The sequence below is a fragment of the Tetrao urogallus genome, assembly GCF_951394365.1.
Source record: "Tetrao urogallus genome assembly, chromosome: 6".
Classification (NCBI taxonomy): Eukaryota; Metazoa; Chordata; class Aves; order Galliformes; family Phasianidae; genus Tetrao; species Tetrao urogallus.
In genome coordinates, this window is record NC_136819.1 from 53,296,845 (window position 1) to 53,321,738 (window position 24,894).

At 42.9% G+C, this 24,894-nt stretch overlaps 2 protein-coding genes across 2 annotated transcripts in view; one reads left to right on the forward strand and one right to left on the reverse strand.

Annotated features, from left to right (window-relative positions):
• Positions 1–4,912, forward strand: part of ESR2 (estrogen receptor 2) — a gene marked incomplete at both ends in the record, with an annotated part of 29,409 nt that extends 24,497 nt beyond the window's left edge. Inside the window, 3 exons of the mRNA XM_079536870.1 lie at positions 1,399–1,532; positions 3,040–3,214; positions 4,774–4,912. Of these exons, the coding sequence (XP_079392996.1) occupies positions 1,399–1,532; positions 3,040–3,214; positions 4,774–4,912 (448 nt within the window). The remainder of the gene's footprint in view (positions 1–1,398; positions 1,533–3,039; positions 3,215–4,773) is intronic.
• A 6,867-nt stretch (positions 4,913–11,779) lies between these two features.
• Positions 11,780–24,894, reverse strand: part of SYNE2 (spectrin repeat containing nuclear envelope protein 2) — a gene marked incomplete at its 5' end in the record, with an annotated part of 154,318 nt that continues 141,203 nt past the window's right edge. The window contains 13 exons of the mRNA XM_079537488.1: positions 11,780–12,164; positions 12,834–12,880; positions 13,111–13,200; positions 13,856–14,047; positions 14,277–14,405; positions 14,769–14,969; positions 17,819–18,030; positions 19,153–19,282; positions 20,162–20,298; positions 21,097–21,165; positions 21,519–21,801; positions 22,638–22,832; positions 23,402–23,539. Of these exons, the coding sequence (XP_079393614.1) occupies positions 11,939–12,164; positions 12,834–12,880; positions 13,111–13,200; positions 13,856–14,047; positions 14,277–14,405; positions 14,769–14,969; positions 17,819–18,030; positions 19,153–19,282; positions 20,162–20,298; positions 21,097–21,165; positions 21,519–21,801; positions 22,638–22,832; positions 23,402–23,539 (2,049 nt within the window). The 3' untranslated portion in view covers positions 11,780–11,938. The remainder of the gene's footprint in view (positions 12,165–12,833; positions 12,881–13,110; positions 13,201–13,855; positions 14,048–14,276; positions 14,406–14,768; positions 14,970–17,818; positions 18,031–19,152; positions 19,283–20,161; positions 20,299–21,096; positions 21,166–21,518; positions 21,802–22,637; positions 22,833–23,401; positions 23,540–24,894) is intronic.

Sequence of the window (24,894 nt, forward strand, 5' to 3'; positions counted from 1 at the left end):
TTCAGAAAGGAAAATGGGTTACTAAGAGAAATAAATTTGAATTACAGAAGATTTGAAGTAAATTGTGGTTTTCTCATATAAAATTCAATGCAAGGACACTCTGGATTGTTCATTGCAATGATAAGAAATTGCTGAAAATGTACGATATGTTCAGTTTCTCGAGAGCTAATACGAGCCAAAAAGAGCTGACTTCCTTCATCTCCACAGGACTTAATGGAGTGGGAGCTAGCAAGCGTCTGGGCATCCTGTATTACTTTTAAGATATACTCATGTGAACTTTAGCTACATTACCCACACAATCTACCCTTTGTAGACGTACGTCTCTGATGCTCATGCCTTTGTCTTGACGCTGGCAGCTGCCAGTCCTCCTCCAAAGCTTGAATTTCTCCTTTGCCAAGAGGCACGTGAGAAGCCAGGCAGTATTGAGGCAACTGCCTTTCTTCAGGCTGCATTTCAGCTCCTGGGTAGTGTTACCTGCCTTAGCCTGGGCACTCAGCACCTCCCTTTGGGAGCCAGGAGTGATCCTGCACGACTGTCCTTAAGTGTGCCTCATGTTAACAGCACTGCAGGCAAAACTCGTGGCTTACAGGTGGTGCAGGGGCATCCCTTTGAATAGAGCATCATAGAGCTTTACTGCTTTGTAATTCCAGTATGTTTAAAAAAAAATCTGAAGCACTAATTTAAGTGGTTTCAAATTACTTCTGATTCATTTTAAGCCAATTGAAATGGCTTAAGCTATATGTATTTTTTCAGTTCATCCTCAGAACTGGAAACAGTACTGTTTCTAATATCCAAACTGGAGGTTACAATCACCATTCACTTGCAACCATAAACAAACAAATGAAACCAGCCAGACAAAATCAAAAGCTATTCAAACGTGAACACCTTCAACAAGCAAATATGGTTTGGAGGGTCGTAGGAGTTATTTTACTGCTCCAAGAAACTTACTTTAGTGGGGCTTAATTATTAATTCTTTAGATGTTTGTCAGGTACAAACAGGGATGTCATAGGTTGTGGCATCAATTCCTCGTGAACCCAATCTGGAAAATTACTCAAGGTGATGGTGAGCTCTGCCCTGTAGTACGTAGTTTAAAGCTGATTATCACAAATTTTGTTGGTTGTGAAGTTAAAGCCTCTTTACAGAAATGTGGTTGCACTTACCTGTGGTCAACGCTGTAAGCACTTTAAGCACCTTACAGAGAAAATTAGTTTCTTAGAGGTAGTGACCTTTCACGCCATTGTAATTTTCCATTCATATTTCTTGATAGAACCTTCTGAATGCTCCCACAGACAAGACAGATAGGCTTCTTGCAGCATTCTTTGCACTATGGCTTTTATCTGGCTGAGTCAGAGTTCCTTAACTCTACTTTTTTGGTAACATTTTAAATGTTTCCATAGGGACGAGGGGAAATGCGTAGAGGGAATTTTGGAAATCTTTGATATGCTTCTGGCCATGACCTCGAGGTTCCGAGAGCTGAAACTGCAGCACAAGGAGTATCTGTGTGTCAAGGCAATGATCCTCCTCAATTCCAGTGAGTACACAACTGCCTCTGCCTCTGCCTCACCAAATTATACTTATTTCGACTGCGGCTGGGAAATTAGTGTCTAAAAAGGACAGAAATATCAAATGAGATAAAGCGTAATTCAAAGGGAACGCTGGAAAGGGACCTCATCAAATCATAAGGGTTTTTGCTCGAGAAACTTCTAAGCCATATTGTCTGCTGGGTTTAGGGTCTCTATCCTGCTCCAGATAACTGCATGAGCTCAGAGCTCCGTGGATCCTGGTCATGGGTTATACTTCTTTATGCCTATACAAGCCTGTTCTTCGTACTAGTAAAATTATTTACTCAACTGAGTGGCGATCAATTGTGCTGAAATATTGCTATTTAATGATAATTAGTACAAATGCTAGAAAGAGTTCAACAGTTCTGCAAGATGAATGTGAGGACAGAAAGTTTGCTTTGCAGCCTTCTACAGCCTGCAGAAAAATCCTTTTATTCCCCAGAACATTTTGTAAGGTCAAAAGGAAAACAACAACAGCAACAAAGAAACCAACTGAAAGCCATCTGTATATAGAATGATGATACTATTTACATCTTCTGTTTTCAGCATGAAGCTTTTGTGTAACTCTCAGCCCTGTTTCCGAAGGGGAATAGTCCAGCTGTTTTCTGACTTGTTTGTAGAACAGATTCCATTACTTCAACTGACAACAGAGCTCTTCCATTTATTTTTATTTAGCCAAAGGGAGAAAAAAAGTGCTCATTAGCCGTGGCTTTTTTTAAAAGCTTCACCTTTCAAAAAAAAACAAAAAAACAAAAAAAACAAAAAACACTTTTCCTCTCTTGGCTCTCCTTCCTTAGCAAGGTTAATCTGTTACTTCTGGTGTTCAAGGTGTTTGGGAGCTCTCTCCATCCATAGGCATCTTTGGGATTCTCTATCAAGAAATACCAGTGAGTGTTTCCAGACTTTCCTCTTGGCAATTTATTCTTTCTCCACCCCACTCCCCTTTCTTCTGCTTTTACTGACTTCTGAGGTGTCTCACAGTAGGCAGGCGCTGTCCTGTGGCACCGTGGTGAGCTGCTGGGAGCCTACAGCAGTCAGTAAGAACAGCCACTCTCCTCCTCCCTTGGATTTACTTGGAGAAGAAAGGTGTTTTTTTTGTTTTTCCATCATGATAGAAGCTAAACGGCGTGGTGCAATGTGATTCAAAGGAAAAAACTGTGGAGAATGGAAAGCACGTCTGCTTCCCCACAGACTGAGAGCTCAGTCTGACTGAAGAGCCTGTGTTCAATGTGTTGTCTTGGGAGGATTTGGGAGAGTTAATCACTATGCAATCGATGTAGAAATCCCATCTGGATAAAGAAATACAAGCTGAAGCTTGGCATATTACATGCAGCACTGTTTGTATTGTGTTGGGGTATGTGAATGTGTGTCAGGAAATACATCTTTTCTTATCCTGTGAATTACTGCATTGGAAGACAATCCAAAGTCATAGTTTTTTGTGCCTCACAAGCAGGATTTCTTTGTCTCCTCTGGTAGGCATGTTTCCCTTGTCAGCAGAAGAACCCGAAAGCAACAGAAAACTGCACCACCTGCTCAATGTGGTCACAGATGCTCTGGTGTGGGTTATTGCAAAGAGCGGAATCCCCTCCCAGCAGCAGACAACTCGCCTGGCCAATCTGTTGATGCTGCTCTCCCACGTCAGACATGCAAGGTAAATCTCGCAGAACGTGAGGGATATGCCAGCTGTTGTGTTTGCTTCTTACAGTGACAGAGTCGGTCTAGAATTCCACAGTGCCCCTGAAGGACCCTCTTCATCTCTCTTTTTGTAAGACTGTCCTTCCTAGCATGGCTAACTAGGCAATGTGATCAGGTATTGGTTGGCACTCAACGTGTTGTGTTAATATTAAAATGCTCTCTGAACTGTACTGTATTAAAGCATTCCTACGTACTCTCCTGAAACCTTTAGCAACAATAACACAAATTCAGCCCTTTGACAAAATAAAAATAAATTGTAATAGTAAAAGAAACACGACACCCAGCCATCAAAACTCTTCTGTCCAGAAGTCCCTTTCAGAGCTGATCTGCAGCATGGATTTTGGAGGAATGAGGTATGGTTTGAACTTTGTACTTGTCACGGGCCAAATATTTTGTGCATCCTGGGAGCCACAACTGGTCCTTTTACTCAGAACCCTAGCATTTTGCCATGCACTGCAACGATGGCTTTCCTCATGTGAAGCAGCTCTTCTGCTCCCTGCCAGCTCCCAGACCACCTTAGGTTTCTCATCTCTGCTTGCAGTATAGTGGTCTCAAATGCAAGGTGCTGCAAATAGATGCTTTAATTTTCGGTCTCTGTCATCTTGAATTATTACCCAGAGATCAGCTGTTCACCTGTCTTGCATGGTGATGCAGGACCTTCAAGTGCAGAGGGAGGGCAGGAGGGGTAGGAGGGGGTCTTTGCTTTCCTCTTGGCCTTTGTTAGGCTTTTAGCTCTTGAATTGCAGCAGAACATCATTTTTTGGGATGCACTGCCTCCTTCCCAGACCAATCCAGTAGTTCAGCTGTGTGCTGGCTGGTTGCTGCTGTTTCTCTGTGATTAATTTGGTGTTGAGAAAGTGCACTTGGTTTTCAGCCCTAAAACTCTCTGAGTGTACCTTGATGCGTGTGTGTGTGTGTGTGTGTACAACTGCTGTACTTCAGCAATAGCCATCCCTGTCAATCCAAATAATGATACAGCTGCAGAGATTTCAAGTCAGCAAAATGTCACCATACCTTGCTGTGTGACCAAAAAAAGAGGATTCTTAAAGCCTGTATTTATCTGCAAGACCTAACATTGGACAAGCAGAGAGGAAGCAAACTGCTTGAAGTTGGCCAATATCATATGGTATTTCTGCTCAGCCAGCTGGGAGAAGTAGGTGGTTCGTAGAGCTGCGTGATGTGAATTCCCCTTTTGTTTACAGCTGCAGCACATGGGTCTCCCACGTTTATGGCACCAAAGAAGCTTTCTCTTTCATCTCAATGGGAATGATACATCTGAATCATTTTCTGAAGACAGTTTGTGTTGGAAAGCACGAATCTTTGTTCTCTAGATGGTGGATTGTAGCCTTAGAGCATTAGGATGTTGTTGTTGCTGCTAGCAGTATGTGATCCCACAGTCTGCAGCAGCTACATCTCTTAACTCATAAAAAAGGAACTCTTGAAGCCGTGATTGTGTTTTCCTTCTCTGTGCTGGTCATACATATCACTGACTTTGTCGTCTGTTTTTCTTCACAGTAACAAGGGCATGGAGCATCTGCTGAGCATGAAGTGCAAAAATGTGGTCCCAGTGTATGACTTGCTGCTGGAGATGTTGAACGCGCACACACTCCGAGGGCAAAGGAAGTCCCCAGTCACACATCCTGAGTTTGAATAAGTTTCACATTTCCAGGTCTGAACAGAAGTACAGGGCTGCCCCAATATGCAGGCAAATATACTGCCAATATGCAGGCTGTCCCTAGCCTCCATTTGCTGAAAGTTATGGGAGAAAACTAAGCTGCTGTGATGGGACTGCTGGAGTGTGACCTAGTGCCAGTCCTCATCTCTTGTAGATTCACAATGGGATATCTTGGGAAAAGATTGCGAGGCGCCCACCTCTGTCTGTTTCTGACATTATAATGGCTGCACTTTTATAGTGCCTTCTGTGAGACTCTTAAAAGCACCTTACGAAATTAAGCCTCAGAACAGTCCTGCGAGACAGGGAATTATTGCCTCTCCTTTTTAAAAGCAACTGAGACAAAAAGATAAAGTAACCGGGTTGAGATGACAGAGGTCTGTGTGGGGGCCAGGGGTCAGGGCCTCGCTCTCTGTGTCCCAGCCCAATCCTTTTAAGCACTAACTGATCTTTTTCGGTATGAGGTGGTATGAAATATACAGCAGCAGTATTTGGGACAAATCTGCTTACCTGTGTGTGCTGGGCACTGGGCAACGCTGCTTTGCAGGTGATGTGCACAGTGGAAAGGAGTTTCCTTTGTTCTTAAATATGCAGTGGCTGCATGGGCCCTCATTTGAGGGCCATTCTGAATAACATCTTGGGCTAGTTCGGAGCCTCTTCAGAAATGTGAAACCAAGCTTACATTTGCATTCTGTGAGCAAGTTCTTAACACCTGTGTTATTACCTGTGTACAATTCTTCAGCGCTTTAAAGCAGCACAAAACTGCCCCCTTTTTCAGTCAGTGCTGACTTTTGAAATGTGTTCTGTCTGTGACATGACGATGTTGTTTTATATATTTATTAATGGTGTTAAATCTATTATAGCATTTAGGTACAAAAGGTTGCTGTGTGAACATTGTGTGTGTTCATATGTGCTCTGCCAACCGGGGCTTGTGAGATCAGTGGGGAAACGCCTGCATTCCCTCCCCTTTTTTGACTGCCTGTGTGTCTGAGTCCTGCCTGCCCCAACCGTAGGGGTGGGGAATGGGAGGCTGAGCTGGGCTGCTGCCCTCAGGTTTGCTGCTTGCTGGTTCTCCAAGCACGTGAGACCTGAAGCTGTTCCATATTTAGTGCAGGATCCTTCGGAAGTTTGTTTGACAGGTGCGATGGCTTGTTTGAATTGAATGTCACTTGGGATGCAGGCTGAGGCCTCCCTGTGTGCTGCCTTCTGCATGTGTTTAAGACCTGCTAAGGAAAATAAAGAAGGGAAATAGCTCATCTGACCACCTCAGCGAAGAGCAGAATGGCACCATTCGTTCCAGTCACTACCAGTATTGCATTTTGATGTGAGCTACGATTGCAGTTGCTATCAGTGGAAGTGTTTTACTATAATACATGCATGGTTTTGGCATTGCGGGTGTGGTGACATTAAACTGGGACTACCCCAAAAGTCCATTTGGAGCCTAAGTCTTCTGGATGAGGGACTTTGCGCCGTTCCCCCTTTGCATGCTTTGAGTATCTTGCAGACCCTTGATCCTGGTGTTTTTTGAAGCCCGGGACAGTATTTTTTATTGGAGGGGCATCAAGCATTGTCAGTGAGTTGCACAGATCTCTTGTCCTGTTTTTGATCTTGTACTATACCAGATGCTGCTGCTGTCTCAGTTTTTACTAGCTACCTTTCTATTGTTCATAAGAAATGTAATATAGCAGTGCCCTGCTAAAATATTTAATATTTACTACAAAAAAAAAAAAAAAAAAAAGGAAAAAAGAAAAAAATGTAAGTACAGTCTTGAATTCGTTGGCTCCTTATTCATTTTGAGGGAAGTTTTGCTGTGAGAAGATATCTTTGGCTGCCATCACCTCCCAGCCTTCCCGCTTTGTAGTGTTCTTTCTCTGATTTTCCTTTTCCTGTGTATTTGTTTTGTTTAATACAATTTTTCAAAGAAACATTGAAGTGCTATTTTTTGTTTCGCGATAAAAGCGCCGAGTTTATGTGCACTCCTGAAGCAAATGTCTGGGAAACTGGGAAAGAGTGGGTATCAGTCATACAACAAATGTCTAAATGCCAATTTACTCTGGATTGATGCAGAAGGGCGGTGCTGCAGATTTGTGCCACGCTGTGATTCACACGTTTCTACTCACAGTCTAAAAGGGAACAGGATGTGATTTCAACAGATTTTGTTTCGTTAAGCATTGTTTTATTAAAAGCTACTACCAGTGTTTTAAAATGGGCAAAACCCGATAGCTGTCACATCTGTGGATTGATGTTCATGTGTGGGTAAAGAGGGAGGTGCACGGCACAGCTGATAAACAAGGACCTTGTGATAAGGCAATGAACGCTGACTCCTGAGTAAGATGCTGTGTTAACTGTGGGTCTGTATCCCACAGATCTTCTCATGTACTGCAGCCCAGGTGAGGAGAACATCCGTGTTCAACCCAGGCCTGAGCAGAGCTGTCGGTGCATTTCAGCTCCTGTACAGGGAGCATCTCCATGTCCAGCAGGAAAGAACGGAGCTGAGGAGCTACAGAGGCCCATCAGGAGGTGAGAATGCGGCTGCTCTGCAGCATCCCTTCCCTGCTGCACATCAGCATCTGCCACAGAGCGGGACTGGGCCAGAGGTGGTTGTTTCTGCCTGAATTGTGCTGCAGTTCTGGGAGCTGCGATGAGGGTGTCATGTTTATGATTCATCTCCAGGAATGCTACACCTTTTCCAGAGCTCTGTGTTTTTGCAAATTACATTTGGTGCTGCCAGAGGGGAGAAGATGAGTGGGAAAGTCCTCCCCTGAGACAGTGCCTGATAGACTGGATGCTCCTATGAAACATGCAGGAAAGCAAGACAGATAGCACATACTGTCTGTATAAATATGGTTAGGGCCATAATATCTAGGGAACCTGCTTGAGCTGGGGGTTGGACGAGATGCTCCAGAGGTCCCTTCCAACCCCTACAGTTCTGTGATTTTTTCAGTTAACTCCTTACTGATTGAATGCTATACAGGGAACACTGTGATGAGCGGAGAGCATCCTTCTAACTGCCGGAAGTTTTTGCTTTCCCCTTGATGGCATGTTGAGAATCAAAGACGTTTACTGTGTTTGCATCATTAGAGTGGTTTAAAGAGCTCCTAGAAATGCAGTGAGTCTTTGGAAAGTTGCCTCTTTATCCTTTTGAACTGTTACCAGTGGTCAGCTTTATTTAAGGTAAGAATTATTGTTTTGTTTAGACATCACTGGAGAATATATAGTTTAGATTTGCTGACAGAGGATGCCAAATATATGTGTACAAACAGGCACAAAAGATTCAAAGGGCAGCTCAGCCTGAGCACACTGATACTGCTGAAGACCCATGGGTGTGATGGGGTTCTTTAGAGGCACAGCACTGCTCTGCTGCAGGATATTCCTGGCACCTTTGGGTCCCAACTACACAGAAAGCAAGCCTGAGCTTTTCACTTCGGGCTAGACACAAATGGCTTCTAAAAGCAGGGCCAGAGCCTGCTTTTGTGTCCAAGGTTGTTCTTCCTTGTCTGACTGATAGAAAATAGCTGTGCACTGATGAAATAGTGTTCTTTCTTAGGCTGTGCTTTATCCTTCATATATTAAAAATGTGGTTGTTACTAAGGAGCCTATTTTAATCTTAGCACTGAGAAATCGTGGCAGAAAAAGAGGCAATTCTCTCCCCTCCCTGTCCTTTCCCATGAAGATAAAAAAACTGCCGATGGCAAACACGTTGCTTGTACCTTGACAGCTGATGATTAAAGCAAGGTATGGATGTGCACGGCTTCATTTGAGATGCCTTAAACTGAGTACAGTCTGATGTCCTGTCACAGGAATTACTGGTTTTTAAGGTTGAATTTTGATCTTCTGGCCAGTTCCCTGGATGGCAGAATAGCTGAGCTTGGCTACTGTAAGCCAGCACAGCCAGGGACAGGAGTCATGGACATGCCTTGGCTGTTGTCACCATTCTTCTAAGAAGAAAGTGTTGGACATTATTATGTCCTGCAAGATTATAACTTGGCAAAGTTAAGGATGCAGTCGTATATTGTGCTGACCCAGTGCCTAAACTAACACTAAGGATAGCTTTGTAAATGGGAGTACGGAAAGCAAGTGGATTGCTAAAATGTATTGTAAATTATTATTGTTGGTGTTTTACTACTGAACTGAAGTGGTGAGTTAAAAGGCGTAGTATGTTTCATAGCCAAAGCTTCATTTTATTGATGATATGGATATTTTGTAACTATTGTTCCCTTCTTTTAGCACAGAGATCACCTACACTAACGCTTTGTTCAGTGTCAGTGATTTCTATGTAAGTGCATTAAAAGCAGACTGCAGTGGTATAAAATGCCAGCTTCTGCTGCTGCTTGAACAGATCTTTCTTTACTCGTCACAGTGCTGTGTAGTGAAGAGATACCGTATCCATGAACAGTTGTTTCTGCACATTTCTTATGTGAATTTTCTGAGTCCTGCTTCCTACATGGTATTAGTTTCAGTAGTTTGTCCTCACCACAAGTCTGGAGTGGAAACAGTGTTAGGAGTGAAGTTGGCACCTTTTGTTTTATGTCTGTAATATGGATGGGAAAAACAAACAAATCAACCTTCGTCCTGTCTCTCAGCTATTTAGTTCTGTGAATTTAAGGTATTTTGCCAGTGATGCACGCATTGTTAAGTTGTGGACTGTTGTGGCTGAATAAACCGGTATCACAAAACCTAAATATGTGGGGTTTTGCTCATTTCTTTCTTGTAGCTGATCTCAGTCTGCTTTCTGGAGCCTATGATGTGTGGAATCACAGTGTCTGTGGGTAAGTAAGTGTCTCATCCTGACCTTCACACTTCTTTGTATGCTGTAGGTGGATTTGTGGGACTTCTTAGGAAGTTTCACAGCTCCAAGTGGCTCCGTAGGTTTCAGGCATTTAAATTTGAATTTAACTGTAAGGGTGCCAATTTGTAACAGTTCTGAAAGCAGAAAGTGGAGGACTATTTGTTCACTGACTAATTATGGGGAGTTGGGCTAGATACCTTAGGGTCCCTTCCAACTCAAACGATTCTGTGATTTTGGAAGGAGGTACAGCTGAGATCAGATGGATCTCATCTCCCTCACAAAGATGACTTCAACCCAAAGCCAGGTGGAGGCATTTCACTCCTTTGTACAACGCCTGTGCACGTGTGCACTTGCTCTCCCTATTGCTTCTGCCCTCTTTCTTTTTTTTCCCCTATTCATTGAGCAACTCCAGCCTGAGTGCCTGAGTGAGGATGACAGTAGGAGCTGGGTGGATATATATATAATGACTTGTTTGAAGCAGACATTAGAGTCAGCCTAGGTATGGCAGTTATAATCAACCGAGGTAAAACTATTGAAAATAGGACTGGGGGAAAAACATTTAATTTCCCAGAATTTATTTTTTTTGCTACATTTTGAGATAATTTCATAAAAGCTCCTCATATTATACATTACCTCAGCTTGACAATTTGATGTAACTGTATATAATAAGGAAATTGCAGGCTATGAAATTCTCCTTTGACCTTTTAGCATTGTTCCAATTTTTATCCCTGCTTAAGTTGCTTAATGGCAGCAGAACTGAATATCATGTCAGCAAGTGACTATTAGTCCTCGGCAGAAAGGTTTGCATGGGCATTTGTGACAACCCGGCAATGAAATAATGGCTAGAGTTGGCTGACTTCTGCAGAACCAGAAACTTAAATGAGCTCCATCTGAAAGTAATTGCTTTCAAAACATAAAATGATGAGAGTGGAGGAAGTGAAGGAAGGAGAGGTGGGGGGAAGAGGGCCCATTCCTACCTCCTGGTACTATAGAGCTGTGAAACTCAGATTCCAGTTTGGAATTTTTCTTCTCTTGCCCTGACGAGCAAGAGAGCGGTAACGCAGCTTTTGACACGGCTGCATGAGCATGCAAATATGTGGACTTATCAGGGTGTGGAAGGGTCAGCACTGCTGGAACACACCGCTGCTTGCCCCGCGCCACACACACCGCTACTCCCTGCAGACAGTGGCAGAATTTTAATGAGTACTCAAACTGTACAACCAAGAAGCAATGGTGAAGCTGACTGTACACAATGTTTCTCAAGCCATTGCCTACACTGTTTAAGGTGGAGAATCTTACAGCGAGTTTATATATAAAAAAAAAATGCACAATTCTCTCCCCAGATCCTGTACACTATTCAGCAGGTTAAAATCTGAAAAAAAACAAACTTTCATTAAAAAAGTCATTACAGTATTTGCATACATCAGGGATAGTCTACATAATTGTGTTCATCTAGAAAATCTGTGCATTTATAAAGCATTTCCATGCACTGTAACAATTCTGTATTTCAAAAGTGGTACAAAAAGACAACACAGCAGTCCTAACCACTAGAAAATTACATGTAAAACAAAACAAATGTGCATCCTTTTATTGAATGTGTCAGATGAATAAAACACAGTAACAAAGATTTGGAAAGATGCAGATTTCTATTTCCACCCAGTGATCACAGTACCAAAAGATACAGTCATGTGAAGTGTGTGCAGTAATCGGTTTAGGCAAAGTGCCTCTTCAACTGCTTGTTCATCGCGCCAACCCGAGACCAACTGCTGCGTTTGAGATTACTGTGAAGTAGTTTCTGCATCTAATAACTCAGTATTCGATCACCTTGCAAGCTTAAGTGCACTGCAGCTACAAAATAGTGTTCTATTGCATCGAAGTATAAAGTGTGTTGCTTAAGGTTTAAAAATCTATAGAAAAAGTTCATTTTCCATACAAAAATGCTGAAACTTTCTCAAGATATACACTTTGAGATGTGAAATTTAACACATTCCCATCCACCGGAGAATGCTAAAATGTGAGGCTTTATTGAGCTGCAGCACAGGCTTGGGCAGCGGCGTGTAGGATGGGAGGGGGCTGTAGTGGCCTGTTTAGGGAACTAACACAGCATACAGGTTTCTGTATTTAACTACGTGATATCACCATTTCACTGATGCCAGCAGCATAAAAATAAGCACCGCAAAGAGTGTGTTTTGGTATAATGGAGATCCCTGGGCTTCTTCCTATGTCGGTGGAGGCCCGTTGGTGTATCGCAGCATAGGATAGAAAGAACGGGCGAAGTTGTTTGCCTGGGTGCAGCTGTAGTCCTCCTCAGAAGATGGAATCATGCACGCCAGGAGAAGAAGCAGTAGAAAGAACAACTGTAGGGGTAAAGCTGCTCGTAACACACGGTAAAAGAAGGAGGGGGACCGAGGGACCACGTGAGTCGGTTGTGCGTGGCTTTCAGCTCTGAAAAGAAGATGCACACACACACAGAAACAGCACTTCAGAGTTTGAATTAAGAAGTTATTTTAACTGCCTCTCGGGGGCTCATACCCTGTACCTCCCAGGGTACAGGGCTGCGCTGCACAAGAACGCTTTAAGTGTAACTTCAAAGCATGCAAGACTGCTCTGGAGGAAGCCAGCCACTAGATTAGCCTTATATTTCTTTTTTATACTTCTGGAAAAGAAATGTTTATTTAAAATAGCTCAGATCAGTGGGTTTTAAATGTATTTTTTGGGTTGCAAATGCATGTTTTCCCTGCAGTCAAACAAGCCACTCCAAGTACTTGGAAATGGACCATGGAAAGCCACTGCTCCAGCCTGAGAAGACTCTGTTTTGCCTGTGTCACCACAATCAATCTTTTTAACAGACCCTACCATAATGGAGGTGACATTTCTTCCTTCATGGTCTGTTTTCACTAAATGCCTCTAAGGTGCAAGTTGCTTTGTACAAGGTTGTTGGTGACTTACTTAAAAAGCAAATATTCCCCCATTTGGCTTAAAAAGATCTTCTCAAGGGGGAAGACAAGCTCAGATTGCACAGCAGTGCAGAAGCTGAGAAGCTCCATCTTCTTCTGTGTTAGCTTACTTAAGAGGAACAGCTGCCTTACCACTCGGGTTAATACAAATTCATACCTTGTGTTGCTGTTTTTTCTGCCATCTGAAGTTCTCCTTATTGTGATCTGTTGAGAGAAATAGTATTTATTAACCAGAATTCATAAACTATAGCAAGGAATTTCTTTCTTAAAAGAAGGCAGTTGTAGGCTTTCAGTCCTGCTGTAAGTTCTGTAATAAGGTATACACATCTAAAAGGTAAAATGACTTCATCTGAGGAACCTTCAAGCTAATCACACACACACATATGCTGACAGTGAAGTATTTTAAATAAACAAATGCATAAAAAAATACTAGCCTTCTTCACAGGAGGGCTGGATTTCACTGCAACTGGATGATAGACTTCTGAGTCCAAGTCATCTGGAACTGGCAGGAATACTCTGCTATCCTAAAAGGTAACCACATGTCCCTCTTTAAAATGCATCATCAAAATTCAAAACACAGGGAGTTCAGAATCATCTTCCATTTTTTCTCTACAGTTGTGCAGCTTCTTTAGCACAACCAGCAGTAAAGAGATGCTCTGGTTCTCTAGCATAACAAAATGTTACCTGCTATGCTCAACCAGAAAGCACTGCTAAGGAACAAACACGTGCAGGTATTAACTCGAAAACTTCTCTATCTGATAGTTCTCACTGATAAGCAGCATATTTCTGCTGAGTACTGAACTTCTGTGAGTTCATTACACACTCCTAGTCTGATACTTGATGAAGCTCATAGGATAAATTAGGTTAGAAGGGACCTCAGGAAGTCTATCTAGTTGAATCTCTTGTTCAGAGCAGGGTCAGCCATGAGATCAGACTGGGTTATTAAAGGCTTTCTCCTGTTTGCTTTGAAACCCATCAGGGATAGAAACTGCACAACCTCACAGGGCCATCTATTTCAATAACCAACTAGTCTTGTGCTAAAATTTTTACTTACATCAAGACTGCTCTTAGCTTGTGAAGGTAGAATTACTGAAAAGTATTTATAAAAAACTGAATTGAAACGAACGTTATCATTCATAAATAAAAAAGACTGCTGAACAAGTATTTAAACTGACTCACCAGACATCCTTGTACTGATTTCAAGTCATGTGAAACTTGCTCAAGAAGCTGTTTCAGTTTCTTTCCAATCACATGGACCTTCTCATCAGCTTCAATGTAATCTTCGCCATCAGATTTAAGCAGCAGGTAAGCAGAGAGTTCTTGAAGACAGTTTACTTTAAGCTGCTGTTCCAGCAGCTCTTTCTCCAGTTGCTTAGAAGAAACAAACAAAAAACAGTGCAACAAGCTGTTACTTTCATCTTGATGGATGCTCCCATAAGCGGATGAGCTTTAGGAAGCTTTGAAGAACAACTCAACCTGCCTGTCCAAGCGCAGTACACGGGAACTGCTGCAACAGCTGCTTATGAAATGAGCATAGTGCTATTCCTTTTGTGGTGGGAGCTATTGACTCACTGGAAGAAGTGCTATAGTCTCTACTTACCAATAACTCTTTCTGGCTTTCCAGTACTGTATGCGGGTCAGCATTTGGATCTGTGATTTGTGCCTCATTCCTTCGGCCTTCGGCACTTGCTAACCACAGGATTAGTTTTTGGCTCTGATCATGGAAGTCCTAGAGGAAGAAGTGAGAAGAGAAGAACAAGAAAGAAGAGAAAAAAATATATTTTTGCAGCATTTTCTAAACAGGAGACCCAGCCCAGATGAGAAAGAGCTGACAAGTAATTAATAATCAAGGAGGCTTTAGTTAAATGAGTACATTCATAGGATAAGGAAAGTATTTTCCAGTTCAAAGATATTTTTGTAAAACCCTTCAAACCCAACCAAGTCAAGTTTATCATGAAAAGAAATAGGTGTTCCATTGTGAGCAACCATTCTGCAAACATGTAGAAGTTTGTCCCTGTGTTCTCTCCCCATATCTATCCCACAGTAACATCCTCCAGAAGACTTTCCCACATAAGCTGTATGTTGTATGCACCTGGCAGTGCAGCAAGGCTTGCCGTAAACCTTTCCTCCAGTTGTCCAACGAGTGAGTGGCTTTCTCCCAACGCAAGTTCACCTTCCGAAGCCTGTTCTGAAGCTCTTTGAACTCTGTGCCATCCGCTTTCTGGAACTGTTTGCTGCTCAGGTTAACTGAAAGCACCACCGCCTTGTAGTTATCAAACGCTTTCAGTGTGTCCTGGTAGGAAAAGAGGATTAGGAGCTTCTAAGAACAATGGAAAACTTGTTTGTTATGTGCCATAACATAGCCTCACCAAAAAAACAGAGACAGGTATTGGGGAAAGCTGTTTAACATGTTCCTTAACAGTGTCTGAAAAGGTACCAGATTCAAAGTAGGTGCTCTTTTTTATTTTCTTCACTTCAAAGAAAACAAAGGTGTTTGGGCCTGTTCCATTAGTCACAAGCATTATGTCCTAATCCCCTTCTGCCCTTCCTTCCTCAGTGCTTAGCATTTCTGTCTCTTGTTGACATTTGTACAAATATTCTCATAGGTCATTGTGTGATATTTCTTTTGATTTACAGAGGTTTAGCTACCCTCAGAATCCTTAAAATAATGCTGAAAAGGACAGTAGGGGCAACATCAATCTCAGAGCGTGCTGCTCAGGGCCTCATCCACTCCAATTCCAAGTATCTCACAGGATGGAGAATTTGAATGTGGGTCCCTGGTCCTACATCAGTACATCTCTGTTGTGAAGAGTTCTCTCTTCTCTCTAGTCAGAGTCTAGTTTCTCTAGTTAGCCCCTTTCTGACTTGTCAAGGTCTTGCTGAATGGCCACCCTACCTGACTTCTTCCTCTCCCTTAAAATTGTAGGGGAAAATAAAGGCAGATGTATGATACAACCACGACTTGGCAAATTCCACGTAATGTTAATGTAGATTTCACTTTTTTTTTTTCTTTTAAGAGTGACAAACAATGTCTCGGTCCCTCAAAAAGTTTACAGTGTGCCTCAAGGACAATCAGTCTTTTTGAAGTTGTGGGCTCTTGCAGTATAAAAGTAAGAGCTGCAGGATGAGTTCTGCACTCAACACAGCTCTGACTGAGAATCTGTTACAAAGACCAGTCAGAAAAGCAATCTATATGTTCTCAAGATCTGTAGCCCAGTTGTTGAAAACCACTGTCAGCCACATTTTGCCCAAAGAAGAATCCTGTATCCCTCCAAGCAGCAACGTTTCGATATCAGACAATGCAAATGGTCCCACAGAGAAATCTAAATACCAGTAAGCAGTCAGACTGGTTTTATCCTTATCCAGGGCAACTGGGATGTACTGATACCTCATAAACTTCACAGTCTTATACCTATGCACGCTGGCTCTTCTAGGGACTCAAGAGAGACCCAAGCTGTCTACGAAGGGGATTTACAACCATCTGGACTCCTCTTCAGCAAATGCACAGGAGAAAAGCAGAACTTAAACTGTGCACCCAACTCCAGCCTGATGAGAGGCACCTGCTGCCACAAGCAAGGCATCACTTAAACCTTCCCTTGCACTTGGTGCCTGAGCCAGGCTGGCACAGAGAAGCAGGGCTCAACCTGAGGCATTTTGTTACCTAAGTCTGCTGAGCCTCACACTCAAATGCACCCTGCCAGTTCAACCTGCAGACCTTATTTAGTCCTGCTTAATTTATGGAAGCTGAGAGTCACAGAATCACAGAATCACAGAATCACAGAATCACCCGGGTTGGAAGGGACCTCAAGGATCATGTAGTTCCAACCCCCCTGCCTAGCAGGGCCACCAAACATACACATTTAGATCAGGTTGCCCAGGACCCCGTCCAACCTGGCCTTGAACACGTCCAAGGACGGGGCATCCACAACCTCCCTGGGCAGCCCGTTCCAGGGCCTAACCACTCTCCTCGTAAAGAACTTCCCCCTAACATCCAACCTAAATCTTCCCTCCTTCAACTTGGATCCATTTCCCCTAGTCCTGCTATTGTCAGCCCTTATGAAGAGTTTACTCCCCTCCTGGGTGTAGGTTCCCTTCAGGTATTGATAGGCTGCAATGAGGTCGCCCCGCAGCCTTCTCTTCTCCAGGCTGAACAAGCCCAACTCCCTCAGCCTGTCCTCATAGGGGAGGTGCTCTAGCCCCCTGATCATCTTAGTCGCCCTCCTCTGGACCCTTTCCAAAATCTCCATGTCGAGTCACAGCAGGCAACACAACAAGACTTCAGAGGTTGACAAACATTCACAGTAATGTGTCTTTAACTGTTCTATTAATTACTCAGCTAAAAATTAGCAGAGACTGATTAATGAGCTTACCTTGTTTCTTGGTTTTAACTAATACATACTATTCAAATGAGAAATCTACATTTGCTGACTGAAAAATACAACCACACATTTTGAAATTTTGTATCTTTCAACCCGATTCTTGCTAAGGCAAAAATGCTATTTAAGAGCTAAGATTTTCTGCAAATACCATGCTGCTAAAAAAGAGAGCTCTAGGGCAGATCTTGCACAGTCTGTTGGAGCTACAAAGAAACAAAACAAGACCAAAACATGAGCTATGGCTACCGGCTGCAAACTCTTGGCTGATGGGTTTTTTTTATTTTGATTAATTTATAATCCCTTTCTGGTTTGCACAGAGGGGACAGGCACAGAACAGAGAACTGTGCCAGTACCACTCTTCAGAATACCCAACCACCGCAGGACAGGGCCAGACACTTGCCAGCTGGAGAGTCTAAACCTTCAGTTTTTAGGCTTTCTCTGTGTTTTTTTTTCTAACAGGAAAAGGCCTAAAGAGCGATGTTTGGGGTCGAATGTTCTTGTTCAGAGAGAATAAATTGTCTTGGTAAGAAAACAGAAAAGGAGCAGCTTTTTTTTTTAAGCCTGGCTGCCTGCAAATCTCTACAGATGAAGGCGGCACCTTGCTTAAGTAGCCTCATCAGTCCTAGCCAACACAGCTTAGCTCCTCTGTGCCTGTGTGTGTATACACACAGCTGTTGGTGCTGCTAACATACCCTAGGAGCACAAGAGGTAACAATAAAGTGCATCAGCATTTCGAAATCCCACTTCTCAGCGTGTCATAACTTACTTTCAATTTCTTGACCCTTTGTTCCATCGCCTGCATGCTAGTAGGAGGTTTTGCTTTTTGCAGTTCTTCCAGCTCCTCCTCAGTTTTATCAAGCCAAGCAGAGACATCGCTGAGATCAGAGTTCACCTGCTGCCATTGCTGCAAGTGCTGCTTTATCCTAAGTTTATTTCTGAGGTCTTGAGCTTGGATGAGCTCCCACCTATCAATAATGCCTACAAGTGACAGAAAAACAAATGCTTACATGAACATTCCATAAAACAGATGCAAGGGTTTTCAAAGACAAATTACTCTCCAATCTACCTAGGGCCAAATAAGTGCTGCCATTTACTACTTCATTTTTTATTTCTTGAGATAAAACAGAGTAACTTTGCATGCTACCGGGTAAGTTACCCATAGTAATGCCATAGAATTGTTGTCACATTACTTCAGGACTGTGTTGATTCAGCTGGAAGCTTAGGACGAGTACAAGAAGATGGAATTCAGTGAACCCTGTTGTAATCTGATAGATACGACAATGGGACAAAGTATGATGCAGCAGTTTGGACTTGGGTTTATGTTTCACCAGTTCACAGATGAAGGAGATGCAGACAGCACTTGTGCAATCACTAGCACTGTTTCTGCGAGCCTTTGTCAGAGGGTCTCCTATTCACCCCACCTATGGAACGTGGTCCATTTCTGATATCAGAAGCTAAGTTCAGCAAGCTGCAGCATATAGCTGCATTCTTCTTTTTGCCCTTAACTTGCTTTTACAATTGCAGTGCAGACACGATCTTATTACAGTCTCAAGAACCTGAAACCAGGAACAGGGTCCAGAAAGGTCAAGAGAACCATCTTGTTGGCCTATTTTGAATTAAGGACCGCAGCGAATACAGTGAAGAACAAAGTACACTCCCAGCTTTGACAAAACATTTCTGTGTATGGGAGCTGTAGTGTCTTGCTGTACAGACTTCCAATAGCTAAGAGAATGAAGTCTGGCAACCTTGTTTTAGACAAAGAAACAGACTTCTTCTGAAATCTGAATAAAAGTCTCTGAGGTACTCAGTATCCACACAAAAGTGAAATTCTTTCACTTCACTCCAACCAGTCAAGAGACACGAGTAAGAAAAATCTCAATTCTGGCAGAAAATGTAAAATCTTTGAACAGAAAACTCAGGCTGGAAATATGAAGTGAGAACGCAGCCCAGTGATTCTTAGCAAAATGCATTCATTTGGACTAGAGCAATTTAATTGTATTTTACTCCCAAGGCAAACGTGCTGCCTTTGGCCCATTTCTGCTTTGTATGCCCAAGAGCCTCAAGGCAAAAACTACAACACACTGCCTGAATGCTCTGTACCTGACTGCTTCTCTGCAGCTGCCATAGTCACAAGCTCTTGGTCATCCTGGGGTTCTTCATCACTCATGTTAGTAGATGTGCTGTTCTCCTTGTTGACGCTGCTGCTGCTTGCAGAGCTGAGCTGCTTCACCTGGAATGACATTTTGATGGGTGAGCCCAGGGTGTTAACAAGTCATCAAAGTCAAGCTTCGTTTGTGTTTGGATTGCTGCTGAGCTCTCACGAGTCAGATTTAGCACTGGGCTTCTGTTTCTCTGCTAAGAGTTTAGGCTGGCTCTCTATGTTTCTTGGGAAACAAACACCATGTTGACACTAATTATTACAAGAGTGGACATGGAAGTGGCACTACGTGTACCAGGCAGCTTACATCTGCTGATGCTCCTTGTTAGATTCCAGTTCTCAGTAATATGTAACACCATTAATGGTGACAAAAGCAGCCATATAGCAGTACCGCCTTGTGTATGAAAGAGGGCTGACAGTTGATCCAGATCCACTGAGCCTGGGAGCTGCTGGTGAAGCCCCATCTGGAAACCAGCCACCAGCAGACAACAAGGCCTTCCCTCACTGCTAATCCCACTGAGTCATTTTTTTTTATTGCCCTGAAGCAGATTAGATAGTGGGTTGCAAGCTAGAAAAGGACTCTCCAAATCAGTCTGCTTAGTAAAGGGAGATATTTTAAGGGAGATATTTTAAGTAAATACCAAGGGAAGATGTTCACACATCCTCTTTGGGAAGGTAAGCTCTCCCAGAGTTATACTATGACCAGAGGACGGTCCTCTGTCATGGTTTTATGATTTTTTTGACTGATTGTTCTGAATTGCTTTGGAGAAACTTCTCTAGTGAGTGCATAGATGGAGACCCTCAACGGTTCCCTGAGTCACCAGAAAGAATGTCTGTTTCCATACAGCAAACATCTCTGCCACCAACTAATCTTTTCCCTGATGCTGGAGGAGGGAAGAAGATGGAGCTACACATAGCCTAGGTTGAGTGCCCAAAGAACCTCCAACTCACATAGCCTGGCTTATAGGGGGTGCTCGTCTCTGGACCAGACAGCACATCACCAACAATCTCTGCCTGGTTGTATCGGTGTTTCCTGCAGACAGGGCTCTCTGGAGAATGCCAGGGATGAGCTTCTGAAACAGCCTTTCCTGAAACAAATAAAATGAAGGCCGAATGCCATGAGTGCAAATTCCCTCCTCCGTTAGGAAACCGTTGCTTTGTATTAAGTTAGAAAGCGCTCTAAATAAAATGGCATCGTTATGGCATAAAAACGACAGTTTTGCAGCTTTCCTTGCAAAGCATGCACATTTGCAAAACATCAACAGTGTTTCAAAGGTAATGAGATGACAGCCATGCAGTTATGGGACATTCTGTTCTCTTCTGGAAAATGCTTGAATACAGGGATGAGTTCAAAACAAATAAATACACAAAAATGAAAAAGGCTGCACTGCGGTTTTGGAAAGCTTGCATCCTAACGATACTAGCACATATCTGCAACACATTTCAGCAGAGATGAGTCTAGATAAGTCCTAACCACTTGTTCTGCATCTAACAGACAGGACACGCACGGTTCCGTCGCACACGATGCAAAACGCAAAAAAAAACTTTCAGAATTGGAACTACTACTCTCAGTAATTACAGAATTAAAATTGGAGACAACCAAAAAAGTGATACTACCCAGAGCACACCACCAAGAAAGTACCAGAAGACTTTGGATCGATACAATGAAATGCACGTTAACCACCTTGGCAAAATCTAAATGGCATGTTTTCGACCGCTTTGTAATGCACATGTGAATACTGCAGCGTAAGAACACCATGGCAGGATGAGGCATGGTGTCCACACAAGGCAGGAGGTCAGACATTACATATGAGAGAGGTTGAGGAATATAGCGTGCAGCACAGGGAGATCGCCATGTTCAGACACATGCATTAGCAGGTGCCTACCAGAAGATGCTTTCAAAGTTTTTGTGGTCATTTTAAGATATGCCTCAGGATTTTCAGTGATTTCTACATCTGAAAAAAGAATAATGTCATTTTCCTCACTATGCAGTATTTTCCAGCTATTAAAAACAACTGAAACAATAAGGGACAACAAAGGCAATAAAATAAAAAGTTATCAGCACTATTTCCATCAGACATTTTTAAAAACTAAGGGTTCTTAAAACCTTGTTTCTTACAATTAAACTAGGGCTGGACAGCAGGATTCCCTCCATGAAAACACTTAAGAGATGAGACTGCTCACATCTATTAACAGTACCTGAAAACCAACCAACAGTGTAGAAACAAGTCCTCAATCCCCCTCCCTTTCCACACACAAGGACATCCTGCAACTGTCTCCAAAGAAGCAGGCAGCAACAGGTTCTCACCTGACAAAGCACTGTAGTACGTCGCTTCTTCTTCATCCTCGTGAGACGAAGAGCCCCCCACATCACCTGTGTGATCCCACTCAAGTGGGATGGAGTCAACACTGACAGGAGTCTCACAGCCTGATCTTTCATGACCTTGAGTAGGCGGCATAAGGTGGCAAAGGGACTGTGGGGAAGAGGGCCCCTCACTGATGGCCTTCTTATGCCAGGGATCGTTCTGGATTTCCCTGGAGTCTTCTGGATCTGTTTCATTTTCAGAGGTCTCTTTTTCATCATCTAATCCCTAAAAAGGTAAAATATTGTTGTATATTAGCTATTACTAACAAGCAATAGTTGTCAAAGATCTGCACTGCCAACTCAGCGACACAATACCACTGGGGAAAGTTTGTGGTGACTTGCAGTAACCCAAGACACATGTCCAAAGAGAAGCATCATTTCTGCACCCTTCCTCTTTTGCCAAAACAATCCTTACATCAGCAGCTACTTCTCTTCCAAGACGCTCAACTACTACCACAGCATCTCTCTCTAGTTTGCAGAGAGGGGTCTCCAGTTCCAAACAGATTGCATGGGTCAGCAATGAAGCGATGCTCTGGTACAGGTGAAAAGCTACTCTTAGATGTTCATGTTACCAATCCCACTTGCCTTTCAAATAAATGTTCTTTCTTTTTGAGCCCAAAGCAAACCAGGTGTCAACTAAAAGTTCCCAGCAGAAAGTAAAGAGCCTGCTGCTCCCCCAGCTCAGAGTTGCCCTAAGAAAGGGGACTGATGGACATCCCAAACAAATCCATAACGAGGTACTGTAAGCACCTTATTGGAATTAAAGAAAACAAAGTGATATGAAAAACAAGATAAAGCTTTTGAAGCCCTCAAATCATTGCTATGTCAATATTAACTACGTGAGTTACTTCCGTGCCATCATCCACTCTGTGCATATGGACACCCAACAGGAGGGAAGTAAGGAGACATGGCAAAAATTTAGCAAACTTGGTACAGCTGCTGAGGGATTTCCTGCTCCTGTGAGCACAGTATGCTTGGTCAAGCTGCTGGGGATAAGCACTAAGCACTGCCTTTCAAACACCAGAATCTTGCCAAAGTATCAAAACAACTGTTGCTTCTTACGGGATGTCTTGAAGTCAGCCTCTGATGGAAGCGGGCAACTCGCCCAAACACCTCCTGGCAGTATCTGTGAAGTTCTTCCAATTCATCTTCAATCAGGATAGCATCCAAAGGCTCGCTCTTCTGAATTAACTGTTCCCCAAAAACGATTAGCTGATCAATCTTATTGGTGTGCAGTGTTATTTCCTGCTGAAAACCCTGTTTGAAACATACAAAACAATTAGACCACATCCGTAGCTTCCCTTCATAGCCTAAACTTTGTCCATTTCTTAGTACAGTAAAAGGAAAAGCAGCAATTGGCATTGCTGGCTAATTTCATTTGGCAAATATCTTTTAACTGAAGAGGTGCAGAGGTTTATTTTACTAGCAGGATTACAGTTCCAAATGAAGTGGCATTTTCCACGTGTGTACATCAGTATGACTGCTCTGTCCTGAGCCTGCAGGGGATTGCAACGTGAGAGTTCAGATCATCAGTTTATTTTTCTATTGGGTACACAAAATCTTTTTCTCAGTAGTAGAGAAGTTTGTCTGGTTAAGCTTACAGCCTACAAAACTTCAAATCTGCATCCCAATGCAATTAATAGTGTACGAGAAAAGGGGAAAAACAGCATATAAGAAGGTATCAAAGAGCCAACGTGTATTTTAGGCCTTACAAAAGCTTGTTGCTTGTTGTGAAGCTCCAGAAAAACAGGTGATTCTGTCAAGAGAGGGCAGCCCTATAAGATGAGCTTGGTTCTACTAAACAGCTGCTTTCTAAGGATACGTACATTTAACTGGCGCATTTTGTCATCAAAGTTACTTTTTGAGAAGTGCTCCACATTTGTCAGCTGGAGGTCCATTTCTGTGAGCCAAACAAGGATGTTTTCCCTCGTTGCCTCAAACTCATCTCTGCGATTGGTGAAGTGCTGAATACAAAGAAAGAAGCCACCGTTACAAGAATTTACTGACTGAAAAAAAAAAAAAATCAAGGGAGCTCCCTGAAACAAGATTTTTCACAGCTGCTGTTCACCTTAGTGGCCTTCAGGACAAAAATGACAGCATGTCATGTACACCAACTGTGCCCTTCCCGTAGTGATGCTGGCATGAAGTGTTGTATGCCATCACACTGTTTGTATGGGAGAGGGAATAAAACTTCAGCAGGGCAACGTGCTTTTATAAAAATAATTCTTGTTTCCACGCAGCGTAACAAAAATACCTTCTCCCACAACACTGCAAGTCATTTGGACTAAGGGTCAATCATTTCATTTGTTCTAAATTTAGAGGAAAATTAGACAAAGGAAGCCATTCTCATCTCTAATTAAACTCAAGTAATTAAAACTATGGTAATTAAAAATCAGTAAAACAATAGAGAGGCAAGATTGTGGATGTTGACACAGATGCAGTGGATGCACCGCTAGCCATGGAAGGCAGGAGGAGCCCTCTGCCACTATCTCCCACGGAAGCTGCTAACGGCCTTGCAGCTTGCAGTGCCCCAGTTCTCAGTGGATTTTCTTCTCAGAGAGGGAATTATGTAACTTCCCAAACATGACACCTCCTAACTGCACTGATCAAATCCCTCCAGATATCTCACAGCCTCATCCATCGGCCATTGGGAATGAATAGTTATCCCTGTCAACTGCTTGCAGTGTTGCTATATTTAAAAATCAGGCAGTGACAAGATTTCTGAGGGAACATCAGGGAAAATCTGCCCAGAAATCAGTTCAACTTGACTTCGGAAAAATCATCCTCAACTACAGGGCAGTTGTCTAAAAGTCACACGTACACTTCAACAACATTCTTCTGTTAAGCAGAGAGCATAGCATGAGGCAGTGACAGCACATACCCCTCCACCACACCTCCATGCTTCAAGCCCACTAGGTGAATCATAACTTGGAAGGAAGCAGAGCTGCATTGTGAACTCCAGAATGTTTGTATACTGGGACCTTCTGTCTCTCTGCCTTTTATTTTTGGAAAGATGCAAGTGTATGAATGGATCTAGCCACGACAGGGATGACTCAAAGGAGAGCATGATAGGAGTGCTAAGGCCCGCAGCACATTTTCCCAAATTTGGGCCAATTCCCCACCTACACTTCTTCACTTATCAAGAACCCATCTGCCAAGGACACGTTTGCATCACGTACTTGGTGACCTTTCCAGAGGTGCTCTCCCACACTGGTAAATCTAGACACAACTCAACACAACACAGTTGCTCTTGAATACGTGTTTTGCCCTTCTGCATCTCCTACAGGAACCTGAAAGTGCTCCTTAACTCCCTCACCTC